This window comes from Miniopterus natalensis, chromosome 3 (genome assembly GCF_054644295.1).
Source record: "Miniopterus natalensis isolate mMinNat1 chromosome 3, mMinNat1.hap1, whole genome shotgun sequence".
NCBI lineage: Eukaryota > Metazoa > Chordata > Mammalia > Chiroptera > Miniopteridae > Miniopterus > Miniopterus natalensis.
In genome coordinates, this window is record NC_142083.1 from 27,958,990 (window position 1) to 27,979,721 (window position 20,732).

Here is a 20,732-nt window from a genome sequence, read left to right on the forward strand (position 1 = left end):
AGAGATACAAGGTATGAATGCACAGAGGAAAGACCATGTGAGGACACAGGGAGGACGCAGCCATCTCTACATCTGCCAACATGAGTATGTGCGTGTATGTGTGCAGGCCAAGGAGTGAGGCCTTGGAGAAACCAAACCTGCCGACACCTTGATCTTGGACTTCCAGCCTCCACAACTGTGAGGCAATAAATGTCTGTTGTTTAAAAAATAAATAAAATAAGTTACAGTAGGCCACAACCACCCTCAGGAGAGCACCTAATCTTATTAACTATCCTGTAATTGGACCTCTGTCTTGCTTCCTCCCACCCTCCTTAGTTGCCTCCTTAAATCCAAATGCGTAAAAGAATCTGCAAAACTTACTCTCTGGGGCATGTGAGATCAAATTCCCAAACATATGCATAAGTTTGGCTCAGATAAATGCATAAAAATTCTCTAAAGGTTTGGACATTTCTTCCTTGGACACATGGAGCTGCAGGTGAGCTGGAACTTGTCATTAAAAGAGCATTTGTCTCCAGGCTCAGTGTGGACCTCTGACAGGGAAGTGGAGCAACCATGCTGTTGCACCCTGAGATAGAGGTGCTTAAAGGAAATGTGGGTTGCGGGAAGCCTTTTCATCAAAAGAGCAAAATTTGCAGTTTATTTGTAACCACCATTTGGAATCACTTCTCTGCACCACGGGCTCCCTGTTCCTGCGCTAGAGGGGCCAGCCATGTAGGAGACTTCACTGGAAGCCACCTTGATTGTGGCAAGCAGCTGAGTTAGTGAGTTCTTCAGTGTGAACTTGGGAAGGTTGCAGATTCTGCCACGGTTCCCTTGGCCTAAGTTCCTCTGTCCTTCTTTTATAAACGGGTATTACAAACAGGGGGGGTCTTACATTTGTACTGATGTGTTTGTGGACTGGTCTGACACCTTGCAGAGTGGTCATTTATGGCCTTTGACATAGCAGCCCCTGGTCCATCAGGTGCTGATCAAGCACTTCCTGTGCACCTACTATGTGGAGGAGTGGAGAGGAGCCCCAGGCCCTCATGTTCAAAGACCACTGTGGGAGTCTGTGTTGGAGAGCTAGGGAGAGGCAGGCAGGGGTCAGGCCAGCGGGGAGGGAGGCCTCACCAACCAGAGGTGAGTTATTCCAAGCATCAGGGTGGCAGGTTAGGGTCCCCTCAATTTTTGGGTGGAGGTGCTGGCTGGAGCAGGAGTATGGATGGAGAGGGCAGAGAGGAAGCCATGGCCTAGGGAGGGAGCACTGTGGATGGGCACACACAGGTGTGCTGAGAGGACTGAAATGGACGCCCAGAGACCCAAGGAGAGTGAGCTACAAAGAATCCCCCTTGGCAGTTGCCCTGCACAGGTGCGAGGTGTCCCGTCCTAGGTCTGTGGCAGCTGCTGCAGGATGCAGAGCTGGAGGCACCTGGGTGGGGAGATGGGAGATTTCAGGGACATCTGAGGTTAGAAGCCAAGAGTGGCTCTTACAAAGATAATTGAGTGAAAAGAGTAAGAAAGAGAAGAAAGTTCTGAGCAGAATATTACTTCCTAAATTAAACCACACACATTTCCCAAGAACTCATGTAAACAAAGTAAGTTTCTTCAGAAGAGTTGCTGGGACAGGGAAGGAGATGCAAGAAGCCAGGTACAGGTGCAGGGTCAGCTCTCTCGCCTGACTCTCCAGCTGGGGGTAGGGATGGGGAAGGGGAGAAGAGTTGATGGAGCCTGGCTGGGGCGTGGCTCAGTGGTTGAGCTTCAACCTAGGATCCAGGAGGTCGAGGTTCAATTCCTGGTCAGGGCACATGCCCGGGTTGCGGGCTCGATCCCCAGTCCGGGGCAGGTAGAAGGCAGCTGATCAATGACTCTCTCATCATTGATGTTTCTCTCTCTCTCCCTCTCCCTTCCTCTCTCTGAAATCAATAAAGATATATATATATATAAAGAAGAAGAAGAGCTGATGGGAGAAAAAGGAGGGGGTGCTTGGAGGGGAAGGGCTCACACAGAGAGAAGCTTGAGGATCTAGACGCCCCCTCCCAAAAGGTTGTCAGGAGCAGTCAGGTTGGAGGTTAGGATTGTGGACCCCATTAAAAGGCTGAGATGAGGAATGGAAAGGAAATAAAACAAGACCCCCAAGCTCCTGGGGACCCTTGTGAGGGACAGAGTGTCTGATAACAATAGGGTGGGGGGAAGACTTGGGGTTGGCCTAGAGAAGACTCAGGAAATTTGGAGGAGGGGACGTAAAGGTTTCTGCCCCTCTCCCCTGGCCTAAGGGTGGTGCTCAGGACATTCCAGAGCTTAAGGACAGGTGAGGGCAGTGGGGCAAGGTCAAGGGTCATGGTGAGCTCAGCCTGGGCTATGGAGGCTGTGGTGGGAGACCCAGGTTGTCAGGAAGGTTGACCTGGTCTCCAGGGCAAGCAGACCAGGCTGGGGGAGAGGGGCCCAGGGCCCTGGGCCCTGACCAGGCCAAACCTTAGTTAAGCAACCCCAGATTCCAGGCAGGTAGACATGGGACTGGGGGTAAGATTGGATGGTGGGCAGAGAGTGGGCTTGGGGAGTGTCAGGCATGGGTATGGTCTGGGATGGAGGCCAAGGTTCAGAGGGCAAGGTCACTGGCAGGAGGCCTGAGTCAGCTCTGGGAACAAGGGAGGAGTAGGGTGGAGACCAGACCAGAGTCTTCAGAGGAGGGGCCCAGGTCAGAGGTCTGAGGTCAGAGAAAGAAGGGAGGGCAGCAGGGGCTGTGGTTTGGGACAAGGCAGTTCAGCAGGCTGCTGGGGGAGCAAAGCAGACACCCCAACCTGAAGTCCTGGGGGGAAGGAGTTGGAGAGAAACAGCATAGGGAACCCTTCTCTTGAGGTTTCAGCTGAACCCCTGAGCAAGGGGCATGAGCTCCAAGGGTCAGGAGCCCATCCTGTTCTCTCTGTACAGGGAGGTGGGGCTCCTCAGGGGCCTGGGGGGGGGAACCCCCTCCCCTCCCCTCCCCTCCCCTCCCCTCCCCTCCCCCTCCCCTCCCCTCCCCTCCCCTCCCCTCCCCTCCCCTCCCCTCCCCTCCCCTCCCCCTCATTCTCTTTTCCCCTTCCATCCCCTTCTCCCTTGCCCTTCCCTCACCCCCTACCCCCCATGTGGATGTAAGAAACATCCAAGCCTGTAGAGAATTTTTGTAAGAGTGTATCTGAGCCAAACTGATGACATATGCAGGGGAGCAGATCTCGGATGCTCCGGAGAATAACAGTTTGCAGTTGCTTTTATGCACTTGGACTTAAGGAAGGAACGGAAGGAAGATCACATGAAGGTGGAGAGAGCAAGGCAGGATTGGATTACAGGATAGTTGGCAAGACTATGTGCTTTCTTGAGAGTTAATGCCCTCTTGGAGGTGTTACTTCTGGTATTTCAAAGGTGTGTTGATTTAGATGCACAAGAGCAATGGACAGGGCTGGCTTAAGGCAAAGTTAAACCTTTTATTAAAGAAGTTAAATGTCTGGGGTGTGACTACCCACCATGACCACCCTACTTAGGAATTCATGATCAGATCACCCTGCAAGGTTACATTCCAGGAACAGGTGTGGTCTGCTCCTCTGGCCCCTGCCACTCGGCCTGGGGTCACCCCTTAAAGCCATGTCCCTTCTGGTTCACTTGTGTTGACGTAAGAAATGTCCAAACCTGTAGAGAGTTTTTATAAGAGTTTATCTGAGTAAAATTGATAACACACGCAGGGGAGAAAGATCTCAAATGCTCCTGAGAGTAAGAGCTTTGCAGCTTCTTTTTATTTTATTTCGGTGTTTTTTTTTTTAATTGTTGACACTATTACAGGTGTCCCCCATTTCCCCTCTCTTTGCCCACCTCCACCCAGCCCCCCCCCCCCCAGCCTTCACCACACTTGCAGCTTCTTTTGCAAATTTGAAATTAAGGAGGGTGCGTGAGGAAGACTACATGGAAGTGAGAGAGAGCAAAGCTGGGACTGAATTATTGGATGGTTAGCAGGACTGTGTGCTCTCTTGAGGGTAGGTTATGACTTATTTCAAAAGTTTATTAACCTAGATGCACAAAAACAATGGACACAGCTGGCTTAAGGCAAAGATGAGTGTTTTATTAAAATGTTATGTGCCTGGGATGTGACTACCCACCACCACCTGCCCAGTTAGAGATTTATGATGAGATCATCCTGTGAGGTTACTTTCCCTAAAACTCCTTTTTTTCATCCACATTTGGCCCCCAGGATGAGGCCTGACCCCACCATAACACAGAGCCCCAGCCTCCCCCCACCACATCCAGCTCAGGAAGGTGCAAACCCTGAGGCAGATGACCCTGGCCGCAGAAAGGGCAGATCAGATGGGTCAGGAAAGGGCCTCAGGGAATCCCAACCCCCACCTCCACCCCCACCCCCACCCCCACCCATGTGAGTGCTGAGAAGACACCAGTTCCCTTTACAAAGATAGTGCCTCCAAGCCCAAAGTAAGCAGGAGATGTGTACGAGAGGAGGCCCAGAGAAGGCCCTGGGGTTCATTCCAGCAATGGGACCAATTGAGGCAGGGGGCTGAGAAGGCCAAGATGTTTCCTCCTGAAAGGAGGATTCTCAAGGGAGACTCTGCTCTGAGCCACTTGGAGTTCTAAGAAATCCACAAAAGAGGCAGCCAGGTGTGGACGAAAAGGGGCTCTATAATAAAACTGACAAGTCCAGTGAAGGCATGGGGACGTGTCTCCAGGTGCCATGGGGAGCAGGAAGACTCGAGAGTCAAGGCTCTGACCGCTGCTCCTAGTGTCCCACTGCAAAGTCCCCAGCCCTGCAGCTCTGGGAGACAAAAGTCCCTGCAGGGACACCAGCAGGTCCCTGGCAAGCAGTGGACCTCTCGGCTGCTGGCCTCTAAACCACACAGCAGCTGGCTGGAACCATCACTCTAAGGACACAAGGGGTGAGGGGACTGTCAGGCTGCTTGGGCACCATAGCAAAATACCGTGCACATGGGCGACTTAAAAAACATTTGTTCTCACAGTTCTGGAGACGGAAAGTCCCAGGACAGGGTGAACACAATGGGTTCCTGGTGAGGGCCTCTACTTGGCCTGCAGACACCTTCTCCTGTGCTCATAGGGCAGAAACAGACAGTTTTGGCGTCTCTTCTTATAAGGAGACCAATCATATGAAATCAGGGCCCCTCCCTTGTGACCTCATTTAACCTTAATTACCACCTTACAGGCCCCATCTCCAAATATAGCCACACCAGGGGTCAGGGCCTCAATATGAATTTGGGGGGACTCATCTCAGTCCACAGCAAGGAGTATGTCTACAATGCAGGCATTCTCCAAGGTGCCTCTTAGTGCTTCCAGAGGGGACGTTAGGAGAAAGTTTCAGCAGCCAATGCAGGCAAGACCCCAAATGATTGAGACCATTCAGATATGAGGGATGGCTCACCTTCCAGGTCAGGACTATGAGGAACTGAGCTCAGCAGCCAGGAGTGGAGGAAGGACAGACTAAGCAAACACCAGGCAGGTGCCCGCTGGAGGAGGGGGGCATCATGCAGATTTCCATGTCGCCATGCTGGGGATCTCTCTGCTCAATAATCACTTCCTCCCATCTCTGTTACCCTCAGATTGCACATAAATGTGTGGGTGTTGCTAATCTTATAGTAGAGTCTTTAATCCAAGGCCGGTGCCGGGGACAGGTGAGAAGACGTCATCCGGAGGTGATCGATAGCTGATGGGACTTCAAATACTCAGATGGGCATAGGAGAGCATCTTCATTTGCATGGGTGGGGGGTGCACTGTATTGCTGGAGCATCAGCCCTGACGGTTAAATTTGGGAAGGGTGTTCCTAGAGGCCCATGGGATGGAGCACACAGCCTGGTCTCCTGACACTTTCCTTCTTCTGAGCCCTTTACTCAGAGACTCAGGTACTTTATTTCCCAGAGAATCTGCCACTGAGTTCTGGGCAGCATCCACCAAGAGGCAGTCACAGAGCATGGGGACAGAGACAGGCTGCCACCTCCACAGCAGGGGCAGAGTAGAGTGGGTCACCCAGGGGCCCAGGGTGGAGGGAGACACAGAGAAGACCCTGAGGCTGGAAACCCCCCAGTGCACACCCTAGGAAAGGCTCTGCCAGCTGGGGACCTCAGGAGGATGCTGCTACCTCAGTGTGGTCACCAGCACCCCCCTCCTTCCCAGCCAATCACCCTGGCTGGTAGTTAGGATGACAAGAATAGGGGGGTGCTTTAGATGGGTGACCAGAGGAAGGAAGGGGACCACAAAGGAGGGGTCATTTCCCAGAGGAAGACTGAGGAGGAGCTTTCTTTTCAGAGATACATTCCCATAAGCCATTGTCACCAGCAAATACTAACATTGCTCTTCACTGTTCCTGCCAGGTGCTAAGAGCCACCTGCTTTTTAACAGCTGGCTCCCTTTAATCCCAAGCACCACCCCCTGAATAACAGGCCTTGTTCACAGCCGCTGCATGAGTCCTCCTCACGTGTTGGTCATGGGTCACATGTAGCAGTCACGCAGGAGTCAGGCTGGCGTCACCAGGACAGGGAGATGGAGACAGGCCCGGAGAAGAGTCTGCACAAGCCAATGTGAGCTAGTCCTGGGTGGGTTGACTCACTCTGGTTTCTGTGAGCTTCTGCTGCTGGCATCTTAGGAACCACCCCCCTTCGGACTATCACTTCAACCCCACATTTTGGCAGAGGGTCTCTGTTAGGCCATCAGCACACACTGTGCCTCCCTTGCTTCTCTGAGTCCTGCAGGACCTACTGGGAGGACAGGCTGGCTCAGCCCTGGGACCCTGGATAGTAAGGTGGTGACCTGAGTTCCTGTCCCCTGTCCTGTGTCAGGAGAAATGCTTTGTTTACTGGCTTTCCATTCTGCTTTCCCCCCACTTGAACTCATATACCGAACATTTCCTGTGCCGGTGAACACGCCTCAGGTATCTGATGTATAAAGGTCACGTGCATCTGGTGCCTGCGGTTCCTTCACTTACCCGGTCCTTCCTCTCCCACAGAACAGGAGGGTGGTGCCAGTTACTGTTCTATAAATAATGCTGTGTGTACTCATAGTTCATGTTCCTCTGCATGGATGACCAACTTGGCTCTTTTTAAGGCTCCTGATACTTGCGATGCAAGAACCCACTGTCCCTGCTGCAGCAGACAACCAGGGGAGGTTCTGGGCTGGGGGCTCCCTGCCTGAGGTTCTGTTGTCCCCACCTCTTCGGCACTGTCCCTGGGACAAACCCTCCCAACCCCCACTCACCAAGCACTCACCCTCTTAGGCAGGGCCACATGGGCTGCACTGCCTTGGGGGGGAGGGGGGTCACATCCTGGCTGCACTTATCTGGTCTCACCAGCCCTAGGGTCCAGTTTCCTGCTCTGAGCAGTAGGAATGGGGTTGGGTGGAGTGGAAGAGGCAGTGTGCAAAGACGGCAGCCCTTTAAGTCACTAGAGGGGTGATTGCTTCCCCTCAATGAAATGGTCAAGGCCAAGAGCATTAACTCAGCAGTCTGGGTGGACGTTAGGACAGAAGGAAGGGCTCCTCCCTTCCATCCCTCCTGCCACACTGCCAGCTCCTGGGAGCGCCAAGGGTCTGCAAGCCCAGGTCTCAGGTACTGGATGGCGTCTGCCCCGAAGGGGACCAGAGGCAGCTCCTCTGCACCGAGCTCTGTGAGTAGTGCTGCCCAAGCCATTCCGCGGGCTCCCTGCCTTCCCTCCCGCCTCCCCATCCGGGCCTGGAGGGAGGAGGGTCGGCCTCCCGCAGCCTTCCCCGCCCACTACAGGGCGTGGTTAGGACGGCGGGGGAGCCCGCGGGCCCGGCTTCTTGGCAGGTTCTCTTGATTAAAGGGGAAAAATCACAGTACTCCGTGCTCCCTCGTGCCTGCCCACTCCACAGACCAAAGACCGCGTGGACCGCAGGCCCCCCATCGTTTCATACGCTGAGAAGGAAAACTATTGCCTAACGCCGTCTCTAGCCCCGCTCCCCGCGGGCGGTGGGAAGGGGCGGCACCGACAGGTGTGCGCCTTACCCGAGCAGGTAGGCATCTCGGCGCCTGCGCAGTGTGGCGGGGTTGCTCCTAGACGCCGACCCGCCAACACGGCTGTGGGTGACGGCGCCGCAGCACAGGAGAACATGCAGAGCGCCCAAGCGGCCTCTGAGACCCACGGTCTTCAAGGGACCAATGAGGGTTCCTCCGGCCACGCCCAATCCTCCACCCCCGACGCTGCCAGGCCTGACTGTGCTCGCGGTGGCCAGCAGGGGGCACCCCAGGGCCGGGATGCGGGCTCCGGTGCCGCCAAGGACTGCGCGGGGCGGGGGCGCGGGGGAGGGGCACTCCTGGGAGAGCTCCTCCCGCCCCCACCCGAGCCCCGGGCTCCAGCTGTTCTCATCTCAGGTGCGGGGCCAGCAGCGTCTCCCCGAGACCCAGACGGCACGGACGGGGAGCGGCTCAGTGCCCTGGCGCACCCCTGCTCACCCCGCTTCACCCCCTCCAGGGGACCCTGCGCCGGTCGCTCCATCCCTGTGAGCCCGTTTCCTCCTGGGGTCAGCTGAGCCTGAAATGGGCCCTGGCTCATGGATGCCAGCTAAAAAGGGGGGATGCGTTGCTGTGGGTTGGGGTACAGCTGCCCTGGGAGCCCAGCTTTTTAGAGGTGAGCAGAGCGCTGAGCCCAGAAGGGACTTGCACTGGCTGTACGTGGGGACTCCGGAGCAGAAGGGGGGGCACACGGGTATTCAGGGCGTGGGCAGTGCCAAGGGGAGGGCGGAGGGTCCTGACTGCTCACTACGGGAATCAGAGTCACCGGCGGGGACCGACCCATCCATACGGGGGGCCTCACCCGGCAGCCCCCTGAGTGCAGGCCCCTGTCTTCCTCTCCCCCCACACCACAGGCTGCAGTTTGTGTGTGTTCAGACCTGAGCATAAGATTCATCCTTCAGTCAACAGCAAAGAGAGACAGAAATAGAGATCAAGAGACAGAAACACACACTGAGGGACAGAGATGGAAGACCCCACTTTATAGGTAAGAAGATGGAGGATTTGTAGGTTGAATGAAAAGCCTGCTTGTGGACAGGGTCTAGGATTGGTATGGTTGGCCCCATACACCTACCAAGGAAACAGGGCAGGGTCAGGCATCAGGGGTCCAGCAAGATGTTCACCAAATCTCCTCCTTCACTGGGGTGGTCGAATCTGGGAAGTGGGTGTTAAATGACCTATTAAAGGCAGTGAGCATAGTTGGCCCACTCAGGCTGCTGGGTGCTGAAGGGGCCTATAGATGCAGCTACCAATAATGCTGCTGAGAGAGTCCTCTCCCCACAGGTTCTTGGCACCCCCACTGAGGGCAGCCCCAATCCTGTCCATCGTATAAAGTGGTACCACCACTTTGGGAAAATGTTGGCATTTTTTCAAAAAATTAAATATAAGCCTACTCTGTGGGCTAGTCTTTCCACTCCTAGGTACTCAAGAGATGTGAACACATATTCACATGGACACTCGTACACAAAGGTCCATGGCAGCTTTATTCCTAACAGCCCCACCAGAAACAGCCAGTGTCTTTCAGCAGGAGAGAGAGAGAAACCAAATGTGGTTCATCTGTGCAGCAATATTGCTCAGCCACAGAAAGAAACGAACTGCTGACCCACCGATAAGTAACAGCCAAGAGCACAGACCACATGATCTTGTCTACTCTGAGTTCCAGAACAGGCACGATACTGGCTACCTATGAAGAGGGGCCAACAGGAAGGTCCAAGAGAGAACTTTCTGGGCATTCGACACATCTGTATCTTGTTCTGGGTGTTGGTTGCACAGGTACACACAGTTCTCTAAACTCTGAACTGAGCAGTTAAGGTTGTGCACTTTATCACATGTAAAATCTATGTAAAAAAGAGTTCAAGGGCCCCCTGACCCCTAGCCTCTGAGCCCGGCTGTGGCCTCTCCAAGCACCCACCTGGAGAGCCCCCCCCCCCCCCCCCAGGAAAGCAAATGCATCCCATGTTGCTAGGGTCTGCTTGGGAAGCCATGCAGGACGACAGAAGTTTCTGACAGAAATCTGTTGTTGCCTTAAATTGCACCCTGGCCATACCTGCCCTTCCTCAGAGTGCCCGGTGTGTCTGTCCTCAGCTGTGAGCATTTGCTCAGCTCTGAGCTGGGCCTGTGCAAGTGAAGACATCTCCTGGCATATCTGAGCTGGAGCAGGAGTTAGGGACAGAAGGCTGGGACAGTAGTTCGGGACATACCTAGCCAGGTAGGAGATTCCATAGACAATGCAGGGCTGAGGGAGCAACAGGAGATAGCCCAGAGGAGGGGAGGAGGGACAGGGTTGGGCATTCCAACCTTGAGGGATTAATTGGCTCTAGGGGCAAATGAGGCCACCTTGGGAGCAAGGCCACTAGGCTCCAACAGGGTATTCAGAGGGGAGGATGAGACTAAGGGTGTGTGTGGAGAGTGAGCAGGAACCATGAGGAGCCCTGAAAGCCACACAGGGCGAGTTGGTAATAGGGAGCCACTAAAGATTTTAGGTGGAAGGCAGCCTTAGTAGAGGAAAAAGGAAGCACCTGGATCAAGGAGGTTATTTCAGCTATTTTCATCAGCAGCTCCTGGACTATAAGTGGCAGGCACACAAGTTAAAAATATCTTAACAACAATGAAACAAAGAGGCTACTTTGGCTCAGGTTCCTGATAGGCAGAGTGTGGCCAGGAAGATGGGAGCAGGGATGACTGTGGCCTGTCATCTTCACTCTGCACCCTGTATTATTTATTCCCTGCTGCATGCAGCCTCAGCCTCTCTGCATGAACACCTTCTGCCTCCTCTTCTTGACTGCTCTGAATTCTTATCTTTGACCTGATGGGTAGGGTGGGCCTCACTGTGGGGCCTACACTCCTTCCCCTCCTGTTCTGCCCACCACATGACTTTGCCCTTTTCTGAGCTCCTTACAAATGCCCTTGGCTCCTCTCACCTTCCCTCTGATAGCAGGCACCTCCAGAGAGCCACCACAGGGGGCTCCAGTTTGTGTCCCCACCCCTGTGCAGCATCTCATTCTCTGCACATGCCTATACCATGGATGGATGGATGGTGAATGGGTGGTGTGTGGATAGATGGATGGATGGATGATGGATGAATGCATAGAGGAATTTATGGATAATGGAGGATGGATTGATGGATGGTGATGGTGATGAGTGGATGGATGAGTGATGGTGTTATCAGTGGAAGTGGAGTGTCCACTAGTAGAAGTGGGGGATCCCCTTTCCCACTGGGTGCTCGGGGTCAGACCCTTAAGATAGCTCGAGAAAAGAATTTTCTGAGACTCACATGGGAGGATGAGTATTTTTATTTGCGTGGAATTACATCTCTGGGTTTGCAAAGTCCCATTTCCCTTAAACCAGCCCTGGAAAACGTAGCTGGGGATTGAGCAGAGCTAGAAGCAAAGCCAATGTCCAGAGCTTCCATTTCCTGGTGGAGCTGGGTCTGGTACAGCATTAGGCTAGCTACAGTCCATTCGTCTATTGTGTGTGGGGCCACATGGCTGTGAGCCAAGTGGGCAAATACAGAGTGTGAGAGTCTCAGGCCAGGAGTCCAACAAGAGGCAAGAGAGCAAGAGAGAGAACTCCTTTGTTTAGGAGCTTAAGTATCTTAAATCTTCTTGCACTTGAATTGGCCATGCCTACGCAGCCAATGACTGACAGAAAAGCACCTTCCCTATTTCACCCAGATTTGATTGCGCATGCTTCTAAATTGCAGCTTTCTGGCAAAGCTGCACAAATGACATGCCTATAGTAACTGGCCTTCTCTTTCCTGTTAATTAAAAACCGGGTTCATTACAATGGTATCAATGGGAAGTAGACAGCATGTACTGAATGTATTCTGTCTTAGACCTTCTCAAAGAGCAGGCTGCCTGCTATGTGAGAGGCCTTCGAGATTCAGACTGTGCACCTGTGGGCAGTGCCCAAGCCACCCAGTACAGGGGGCAGAGCTAACCTGGGTTTGCAGCTCCTAGAGGCTTGGGGGCCACAGGCTTCGATATACTACATGCCCCTCAAACCATGGGAGGCATCTTGAGGAGGCTCAGGGCCAGGATTACCTCAGCCACCCCTTGCTAGAGCAGGCTGAGATGCCCAGCCCTGGAAACCCGACCTCCCAGGGGAGCGAGGGGCCAGAGGAGCCCAAGGGATCGTGTCACTATGATGAGTAAGGCAGCGGGTCGGGTGGCCAAGTTTCCGTGTTTACACGTCCAAAGTAGAGCACGTCTCGCTGCTGGGAGGGGTCTACAGCCAAGGGCTGAACCAATGACATGGGAGCAACATGTCCAGGGTTGGGACTGGGGCCTCCAGTTGGTGGAGGCAAAATGGGTCTACCATGGGGGTTTGTGAGCATCCTGATGCTGCGATTCCCTGAGATTGATCTCAGCCCCAGGACAGTCCTGTCTGAGATTACTAAGCCCCCACAGCACCAGACACCACTGCTAAATGAACCCAGATAAGGACCAGGGTCACCTCCCACTGCACTGGCCACAGGGTACAGCGGACAGACCACACCCAGGCACAGGGGTCCCTACACCTCTGCCACAGGCCTGAGGAAAAAACTGCCATTGTGACAGGGACCTCCTCACCTGGCTCTGCAGAAATCATTCTCAGTAATGCTTCCCTTTCCCCCAACCCTCTTCCCACACACCTACCCCCATAGCTCATTGGCCAGACCCTTAGCATCTACCCAACCTAAAGCCAGCAAAAAAAGGGGGGAGCTACAGAGATGGACGAAAGTGTCTGAACCTGCTGCAGTCCTTCCTGAATGTGTTGGGCACCTGGACAAACCTGGGCTTCCCCGGCATAATAGAATGACAGGAGGGGTTGGCCATGGAGATGAAAGGCAAAAGGGCTACCCTCCACCCTACCAAACCTGCCGCCTGTGGTTCTGTGAGGTCTCCCTCAGCCCTTTGCTTTGGTTTCCATTCAGCCCTGCTGATCCCAGTCAGCCCACCACTGAGGCCAGTCCTGGCATCTTCCCCAAGAAACCTGCCACATTCCACCCTCAAATGTGCCTGGCTCCTGACCTTTCTCTTTCTCTCCCTCCTCCTCTAGATTAAACTCCCTAGCATAATCACACTATCTTACCTCAACCCAGAGCTCAATGTAGAGATGCAGAACCGAAGCCCAACAGCCACAAGGATTGGGGGGGAGGGGTAAAAAATGTTAATATTTTTCCTCCCACCTTCTAAGTTTTTCTGGCTGGGCTAATAACCAAATTAACAGAGACAGATTAACAGGGGTAATCAAAGTTTTAATACATGCACACGAGGCATTTGTATGAGCATGAGAATTCCAAAGACACTGAGGCAACATTGGGTATATAACACATTTTGGACAAAGGAGAAAGGAGGGGAACAAGTTTTAGATTTCAGAAGTGAGAATGGGCCATTTATAGGTAGTTGAGAAAAAGCAAAACATACAAGGCAGGAAAATTCTTGCTCAGCAACTCAGAAACAGTGGGACACAGGCTATCTAGCAACAGACCCCCATCTGAAGCCCTCTGTTTACAGTACTCAATTCAAATTAGGCTAAGGCAACACGCTAAGGTCTTCCTGGAGCGGATTTCCCTGTCTGAATCTCTTGGGCAGGAAAGGAGGCAAGGAGAAGGCTCTTTCTGAGTCTTTTGTTTCTTAATAAACAGCTTAAAATTAATATCCCAAAAAGGCAGCTTCAGGATGGTAAAACTTTGGTTCACTTCAGGGTCCAGGCAAACAGTAGCAATTTTGACACTTTCTAGAAGAAAAGAAGGAGCATGAACATTTGCTGAGTGCTGACTAGAGTCAGGCTTTATCCATCCACCTGTTATCCATCCCTTTGTCATCTGTGCTCCACCCACCCACCTGTCCCCCTGCCATCCAGCCAGCAATCTTTCATCCACCGTACATCCCTCCCTCCCTCCATCATCCATCCATCCATCCACCCATCCATCCATCCATCCATCCATCCATCCATCCATCCATCCATCCATCCATCCATCATTCCACTTTAATTTATGACTGTCAGAGGCACTGCACACTGTCCCGGGTGCTGGAGCAAAGCAGGAAATAACACAGAAGGGCCCCTCCCCCCCCCGAAAAATCAAGGGCCAAGGCCAGCTGCCTTTGTCCAAAGGGTTGTGGTGGGCCAGAGGGAACCATCTAGTGGGCACGCAGTGGACCTGGTGGCTGCTCGTTCAGAGCTGGTGGGGGAGAATCTTAAAGTGGGAGAGTTGCACCAAAAGAAAACTAACTCCCCCTTGGGCTGTCCTGTGGACCCTGGGAGGCACCTGCTATGGCCCTGCATATACCGGGTCCAACTCTGCTTCCCCAGAAAGGCTGGGAACCCCTTTGTGGGCACAGTGACGACCCGCCATCTGGGAAGCATCTTTCAGAGGCAGCAAGGGCCAAGGGTTTGTGGCCCCTCCTGAGCCTCCTCTGCCACCCCTAGATGACCCAACAATGTATGAATGAGGATCATCATCGTCAGTCTTCAGTGTGAATCACTCTGTGGAAGATGTTCAGTAGCACAGCGCATGTCCTGCACCTTCCATCATACCCCTACCTACTCCCAGCCTCGCTCAACCCCTTCTCTCGGCACCCCTCCCTCGGGCTCCTGGTGGCCAGCAGCAGAGGGCTGAGCTGGCCAGCTTGGCTAGAAAGTGACCCCTGTTCTTCAAGGCCCAGGGGAGTATCAAGAGCTCCAAGGCTGGGGACGAGGTGGCTGCTGTGGGTTTGCTGCAAGTCTCCCAAACCCACTGGCTGAGGGGAGGGAAGTGCTGAGGCAGGAGGGAGCTGATCAGCAGATGCCCTGCCCTGGGTTGTGGGCACCAACACCCTCAGCAGGGGCTTTGTGTCCTGCAGCCAGGAAGGGCCCCCCTCTTCCTGAGGGAAACACGTTACCATAACACACTCCACTCTGAGCTTGTCCTCTGGGGGCTTTGGGGGGCAGGCCTTCCACCAAGTCAAGGAGCAGTGAGAGGCCTGGTGAAGCAGCTCCTGCAAACAAGGTGGGCATCGCCCCTCGAAGCCTGGAGCCCTAAAGGAAGCCTGTCTCCTTCCTAAATGAAACCACGGTGTGTGAGAATAAACACCTTCCCCATTCAGAGGGAGTGAGACCTTAGGCAGGACCCCACGTTCAGCACCATTGTCGCAGATTCCCAGAACACAGCATTAAAAAGGACAACTAAGAACAGGGGGACTTTCATTTTAAAGGGACCTCAGTGTGAAGTGGCTCCAGAACTGCCCAGGCCTCCTTCACCTCTGATCCTCCTATGGAATGAGGTGTGGCCTCTCCTGGCTCTCACAAGAGAACCTTGAATTTCTCACAGAGGTGACACTTGAAACCCAAGTGGGATCTGAGCCCCCAGGAATGTCCAGGATTATTGTTAATGAGTGAGCGGGGAGGACTGGGTTTTACTAGATAAAAGGGAACCTGAGTATTTACAGGTAAAACCCTCTGATGGCTAGGATTTCATTAAAAATAAAACAGGTGGGGATAGATGGGGAGTGCTGGTGGGGCTGAGCCACAGGTAGGATGGGCATTAGGTCAGAGGTCCATGGCATGGACCCCCAGTGCATAGGCCTCTTCACTGTCCCCCATGAGTGGCCTGTGGCATGTGACACACAGCTGAGCCCAACTGGGGATGAAGCTGCAGGGTCTGGGGCCCGTTAGCCTGCATGGCTCAGCCCTGGACCACATGGCTGTCTGTCCTCATGGATGACTATGGGGCCAGGGTTCAGGTTCAGAATGCTGGCACAAGGCTTCCTGCCACCTTGGACTTGCGTGTGTGTGCGTGTGTGTGTGTGTGTGTGTGTGTGTGTGTGTTGGGGGTGGGTTGTCTTGCCTGGGGAGCCATCAAAGATGACTCCAAAGTGAGGGCTCTAGGCTCCAGGTTGTTGGGTTCTTGCCCCCAGGGCATAACATTTTCTGATGAGACCCAGAGTGCCCAAAAGTCTCCCCACCACCAAACTGTCCACTTGAACTTATCAACCAGCTATGTGTTCTGATTAATGTGTGTCCCAGTGCTCCTTCTGTGCATCAAAGGGCTGGCCTCTTGGCCAGCACATACTGAGGAGGGGGGTGGCTTTAGGCAGACAGAGGCTCCCCTGAGCCACATGGACCGCAGCCCACAGGGGCCCTCCTTGGTCTTGACCCTGTAGATGACTCAGCATGGTCAAGTCAGACAAGCCCAGAATGGCAGTGAAGCCCCTGGGGTGACTTCTGGGTAGTCAGTTCAGCATTGGGGACAGTGGGGGGCTACTGTGCATGCCTGGTTAGATGACACAGAGGACTGCCAATTCGTACCTGCTTGTACCCACCCATAGTTGTCAAATTGCATGCTGACCCCTCATGGACACCCAGAGCCTCTGCCCCAATGCATGCACACGCACATACACAAGCATATACACCTGTCTTCTGCGGGCCATCTTCTCTCATCTGACTGACTCCGAGACTGTGACTTGCCAGGTCCCCCTGAAGAGCCCACATTTTGTGCCATCACTCCAGCATAGAGGCCTGGCCAGCATTGTCCCTGAAATTTAGACTTTCCTAGGATGTTTTTATAGCCAGGGTGGGTACTTTTAACATCGGCTTTAAATTTTTCCAGGCTAAGACTCAAAAGGCTATAAGTTGTATCATGGATGCCACTTATGGGACATGCTGGAAAAGAAGGTAGGGAGAGAAACTGACTGGTGCTTCCAGGGGCTGGGGGGACAGAGGTGGCGATGGTGTTCTGTGTCCTGCTGCTCAAATTTGCAAGTACCCATGGAACTCCCTTGAGAGATGGTGACTCCTACTATTCGTACATTAGACCTCAGTTAACAACAAATCAACAAATGAATGACGTGTAGATATAGATATAGATAATTTTAAAAGTGGAGGCTATACAAAGGTTTTTAGTGGAAGAGATTAAAACTATAATTACAGGCTACGTAGAAAATGATGACATTGAGAGAACGCCTAGAGAAGATCAGCCTGAGAGAGGAGTCCAATGCTATTTTCAGAGGAAAATGTGTAATCTCAGTGCTTTCATTTACTGAGACATAGTGAAGATTAGTTTTTTTAAACTGAGTATTCAGATCAAGATTGTAGAAAGATTAAAAAAAAGAAGAAAATATAAGTGAAGATAAAAGCAGAATTTAATGAATGGGAGAAAAGGGAAAAGCAGGACTGATCACTAACTCATTCCCTGCACCCTCCCCGCCCTATGACTGTCTCATGTCCCTCTGCATGTTTCTCTGGCACCCCTGAGTTCCTTCCTCGGGCCCCTGTTACTCTGTATTCACAGCCCTTCATCCTTCTCATCTCCCTTTACCAGGCACATTGAGAGCTTACCAGGCTGTATTTTTCTGGTTTGAATATTTTAAAGAAATAACTAGATATTTTACAACACTCTCTTGCAAATGGATAGCGATGATCAGAGGCCATTCTCCCAGGTTGGGTCCCATCCACCTCCACCAGGACAGGCAGAGGTTCTGAGGCACCCAGAGGCATTCCCCACGGACCTCCCAGGTTAGGTGCTACAACCACCACCTACATGGGGCCATTCATCTAGGCTGAGATTGAGTGGCCAGGGTTTTCTGTGAAGCTCTGACATCTTCAGATTTCTAGAATGTCCATGAGCTGAGGGATGAGGTGGACAGAGAACCTGTTTCATCAAGGGTGTGGCTGGACCAGGTAGGTTTGGACATTTTGAAGGGAAAGCTGGACTTACAGGCTGTCCTCTGACAGGCCTGAAACAGAGGGAAGAGAAGGCTTGATGAAGAGAGCCAAGTGTGGGAATTGCCCTTGGCAGTTCCATTCTAGACCTCCCAGGTCAAGTCTTTCCACAGCTGCCTCTGGGTCTTAAGGGTGTTTGCTGGATTCTGATAGCTAATGATGGCGACCAGGGCCAGTGAGGGAGGGCAGTAGAGCAGGAGCACTCATCCCAGCCCTTGACCAGCACGATGCTTCATGGGAAGACACCAAGACTGGTCCCACTCCTGTTCAGACCATACAAGGAGCTCTACCAAACATGGTATTTCATATTGCCCTGGAATTTCTAGAAATCTCCAAAACAAGAACAAAAGGGGGAAAAGAAAACAGAAGAGGTAAAAACAACGAAGAAAGACAAAGCTATCATTCTTTCTAGGTAAAATGATTCCCTTGCAAAAACTACGAAGTTGAACTTGAAAAGGCAATTGAGTAATAGAATTTAGAATTCTGTGAGGTGGCAGGTTACAAAAGAAATACCCAAAAGCCAGTAATGTTTTGTTTTGTTTTTGTTCTTACATTTCAGCATAGTTGCAAGATCCATTACAGTAGTAACAAAAAATGTGAATTAACTTAATGAAAAAGACATTCAGGACCTGGAAGAAGGGTTCAACACCATAAAGATGTCAATTCTTAGCAAAATGATTTATAGATTGGATGCCATTCCAATGAAAACATAAAGGTATTTGGGGAGAAATTTTTCAAAGTGATTCAAATGTTCATCTTGGGCAAAGATAGAAAATACTGAAGAATAAATGGCTGAGGGGGAGGGCTGTCATCCCCATTTGTCACAGACCAAGATCTGTGAAGGGGGAAAGAGGGGCTCCTGAGCACCCAGAAGAACCCAAAAGGTTGTGCAGGAAGACGATGGGTGTGGCCAGGTGTTCCTGCAGGCGTGAGAACTTGGACCCTGGTCCTTCCCTCCTCCGATGAATGGAGGTGTGGGGACATAATGAGAGGGTGAGTGCAAGAATGGAGCCCTCATCCTCCAGAACCCTGGGTCTTTTCTCCTGTATTCATTGTGCCCCTAACACCTCACCTCTCATTCTTCCTCATTAACAGCCCCGGAACATTAGTGGGCACATTTCCCAGCCTTTCTTCATAGGCAGGTGTGGTCATATGGCTAAATTCTGGCTGATGGGTCAAGCAAAGATGCTGTGTGTGACTTCTGGGTTGGGCTCTTGGAAAGAGAGCTAATTGCCCTTCCCCTGTTTTTTCTCTCCACTACTGGAATACAAATATGATGGCTGGACCAGGAGCAGCCATTATAGATCATGAGGTGAGTGAATTGAAGCCATACACAGCTGACCACTGACCTCCTTTAAGTCATTGCTCAGATGTCATCTTCTCCTGGGGCCCTCGTGGACACCCCATTCACAATTTCACCCCTCCCAAACCCCTTCTTGTTTGCTTCTTAATCAGAGCTCTTATCTCTGCCTTCACTCTAGAATATATGCTTCAAAGAGGCAGGGATTTCTGCCTTCTTATGTCACCCACAGGGCCTGGTATTGCTAGGCGTTAATAAATATTTGTTGAATGAGTAAATGTGCAAACCACGTTGCATATTGTAAAGTGCTATGTGAATAAATGTAAAGTGGTAACAAGGGTGTGGTAATAGTAAGCTGTGGTGGCGCATGTGCTGTAGGAGCCCATAAACAGAGTGGCTGATTCTCACCCAGGTTTCCTTGTCCATTGGTTCCCACCCCTCCGCACTCCCAGTGGCACCTCCCCCTTCCTGCCCTCCACTCTCCCGGGCATCCCTCTCCCAGCCTCCAGGGACTGTGCCCTCACCGCTTCCTCACTCCGGGATCATTATTAGTACCTGCCCTCAGTGGGCGTGGTCAGTGGTCCCAGGCCCGTCCCCAGCTGGGAGTGACCAGAGACCGCCAGCGTCCCATGGCCTGTCCTTCTCCTGGACCAGGCCCTGGCTTGCTGACCCTTGAAGCCTGGGACAGGATAGGGTCTCCAACGTCTTGCAACGCGACCCCCGAGGCTGTATTGCTCGGAAGGGACAGGACTGGGTTCAAGATCAAGACTTTTGTGTCTCACGGTGAGCAAGGGATCTCGGCACCGGTCAGCGAACAAGTCTGTCCTGGCCGCCAGACGCCTCCTCCCGGGTGCCCACTCCCCCGGGGGCGCTCCTGGCTGCTCCCGGGACCCTGACCACGCGGAGTCCATCCGACTGCCTCCTCCAGGCTGGCCGCGCCCCTTCCCCACCGCAGCCCCGCCCCTTCCCCAACTCAGCCCCACCCCTTCCCCGCCCCGCCCCCACTCCTCTCTGCCCCGCCCCCACCTGCCTTCCCGGTACAGGCCGGGCTCGCGTCCCGCAGCCTTCGCGGAGCCTGGGAACCGGAGGCCACCATGTCCCAGCGTTTCGTGGTGACCCCCGCGGCGGGCGGAGCGGGGAATCCCAGCCCCGCGGCTTCCCCGGAGCCGCCGCGAGTGGACGCGCTGCCCATTCTGCACTACGGACGTGAGCCGAGCCGCTACGGTAGGTGCGGCCCGACGGGGCCGCCCCCTCGGGGGCGCGCGGGCGTCCGGAGCATCGCGGGATGGTGGCCAGTGGCCCGGGTGGAGGAGCCGCCGAGGCGCCGGCCTTGGGGCCGGCCGCGTGTCGCCGCGTGGTCAGCGCTGGGCTGAGCCGCTGAGGGGCGTCCACAGCGCTCTCCTCCGGGACTTTGACAGCAGCCAGGTCCCGCTGGCGGTCTGCCCTCTCTCGGGACCTGGAAGCAGATGCTAGGGCATGTCCTTGGGAGTTGGCGGGCGACAGCTTCCCAGCCCTCTGACCTCCTGGCTCCTGCAGCGCCGAGCGTGCCTTCGGCCACTTTCCGGATATGCGTGGGGGTGGGGCTTGCAGACCACCCAGGAAATGCGGCGCTGGGCTCCTCCCGCCTGGGAGTCGCGGCCGAGGTCAGTGAGGCCTCCCTTCAGGGCTGTGCTTTTACAGCGTGTTCGGCCCTCTAGTCAGTCGCTTGGTTTATGTCCCTTCCCCCAGTGACCCCACCCGTCTTTAATCACTTTAGTAGTCTAACGT

General features: G+C 53.4%; 1 protein-coding gene across 1 annotated transcript in view; it reads left to right on the forward strand.

Annotated features, from left to right (window-relative positions):
* Positions 1 to 20,059: 20,059 nt before the first annotated feature.
* SLC12A7 (solute carrier family 12 member 7) overlaps positions 20,060 to 20,732 on the forward strand; it is an 82,869-nt gene continuing 82,196 nt past the window's right edge. The window contains exon 1 of the mRNA XM_087815360.1: positions 20,060 to 20,189. Coding sequence (XP_087671486.1) covers positions 20,060 to 20,189 — 130 coding nt within the window. The remainder of the gene's footprint in view (positions 20,190 to 20,732) is intronic.